This window comes from Propithecus coquereli, unplaced genomic scaffold (assembly GCF_000956105.1).
Source record: "Propithecus coquereli isolate 6110/MARCELLA unplaced genomic scaffold, Pcoq_1.0 Scaffold303, whole genome shotgun sequence".
NCBI lineage: Eukaryota > Metazoa > Chordata > Mammalia > Primates > Indriidae > Propithecus > Propithecus coquereli.
Genome location: NW_012148653.1, coordinates 135,053 through 136,694, shown reverse-complemented (window position 1 = coordinate 136,694; position 1,642 = coordinate 135,053). Strand labels below are relative to the sequence as shown.

Sequence of the window (1,642 nt, the reverse complement as noted above, 5' to 3'; positions counted from 1 at the left end):
GGAAAGAAAAAGAAATAGAAAAGAAGGCATCAGTCTTTGTCTGAGTCCTTCAGCCTGCTAATTTGGTTTTAGGTAGTTCTCTGGGGCCTTGAGTTCAACAATATGCTAACCTGCATTGCTGTTATGAGGCCCAATAAAGCAGTCATATTTTCCCGTACTAGAAATACTTTTAAGAATTTTCAAGAATATAAAGTATTTCCACAGAGAAAAGAATAAAAACTACATTTTTCAGAAAAACGAATAGTCATACACAGAAGTAAATGTAGAATCAACAACATATTTTGTTACTTAGAAAAATTAAACTATGACACGAGGCAATTATTTGGATATTATTATTACAAAGAATTTAAATATACAAGCTTGGCTATGACAGATCAGGCTAAGCCACTTAGGCAAAAGTCTATGTTTGATGTTATAGTTTCCAAGAAGTGTCATAAAAGTCAAACAGTGAAACATTTCTCTGTACTTTTGTTGTTGTTGTTATTCTAGAAATGTTATATAGAGAAGTTCATCAATTCACGCAGACAAAGCAGATATACTGGGGAGGAAAGATGAAGTGGCATTTCCACATTTTATAATATAATATGGAAAAATCAGATATGAGTGAGAAGACACAGTGGTACTATATTTAAAGCAAATATTGGCACATCTTATAAAAGAAAGGCATCTTACAATAATATTTCTGTTGGTAAATTACAATTTTTCAGCTTGTATTAATATTTCTAAAATGGGGGGTCCTATGATGCAATATCAAGAAACAAGGAACTGACATAAAAAGCCAAATATAAAGATAATAACATTCAATTGACCACAGATAAAAGGCCATCTGGACATGAGCCTGAAACAAGTAAGACGCCATCCACGGCAATTTCTCCAGTTTCGCCCTTGCCACGTTCCACTTCAAAAATGATCTAATAATGGAGAGGAAATAAAAACATTACTTCAAAGTATTCAAAACAATGATATAATCAAACTATTTAATAGCTATTAACAAGAACGAAATTCACATGTCCCTATTGTGTAGAAACCAGCTTTGACATTGAATACATAGTAATACATTGTTTTCCAGATGCCAAGTGCCCACACTGAGACAGTAATGTTCAGAGAAAACAGGGTCATAGCAACACCTAAAGGATTCTGAAAAGCCCCATAAGTCTGAGAAGAGTAAGGTTTAAAAGTAAATTTGGGAATTCCTAGTCAAAGAAAAGAAAAGCAAAACCAAAAAAAGATTATATGATTTTATTTATAAAAACCAGAAGAAATTTAATATTCCCCATGAATGTATAATACAGAACTATATAGTCAAAAGGGAATTATTTTGATATACTTTTAAATTTTGGCAGTTTGTAGTAATATGACTACTTTTCTTAAAATATCAGTTTATGTATTTGGAGATCATCTGGAATGTCATTGTTTTCACGTGTTGAAAATGTTTCATAATATGCTATGATCATTTTTATCTAAGAAATTTATTAATAATTAAAAGAGAAACAAGCTTCCTTGTATGTTAGAAATTTCTAATGTATAAAGAACATAGGATGAATACTAAAAAAATTATCTTCAAGTTGGACACAAAATGACAGGGGACTCATTTAACAAAATTAAGGATATATAGTGACTATTTTATATTCATCCAGTTATC

At 30.8% G+C, this 1,642-nt stretch overlaps 1 protein-coding gene across 1 annotated transcript in view; it reads right to left on the bottom strand.

The window, feature by feature from the left end:
• Positions 1-317: 317 nt before the first annotated feature.
• The window catches only part of EGFL6 (EGF-like-domain, multiple 6), a 54,946-nt gene continuing 53,621 nt past the window's right edge, over positions 318-1,642 (bottom strand). The window contains exon 12 of the mRNA XM_012649800.1: positions 318-911. Within this exon, the coding sequence (XP_012505254.1) occupies positions 801-911 (111 nt within the window). The 3' untranslated portion in view covers positions 318-800. The remainder of the gene's footprint in view (positions 912-1,642) is intronic.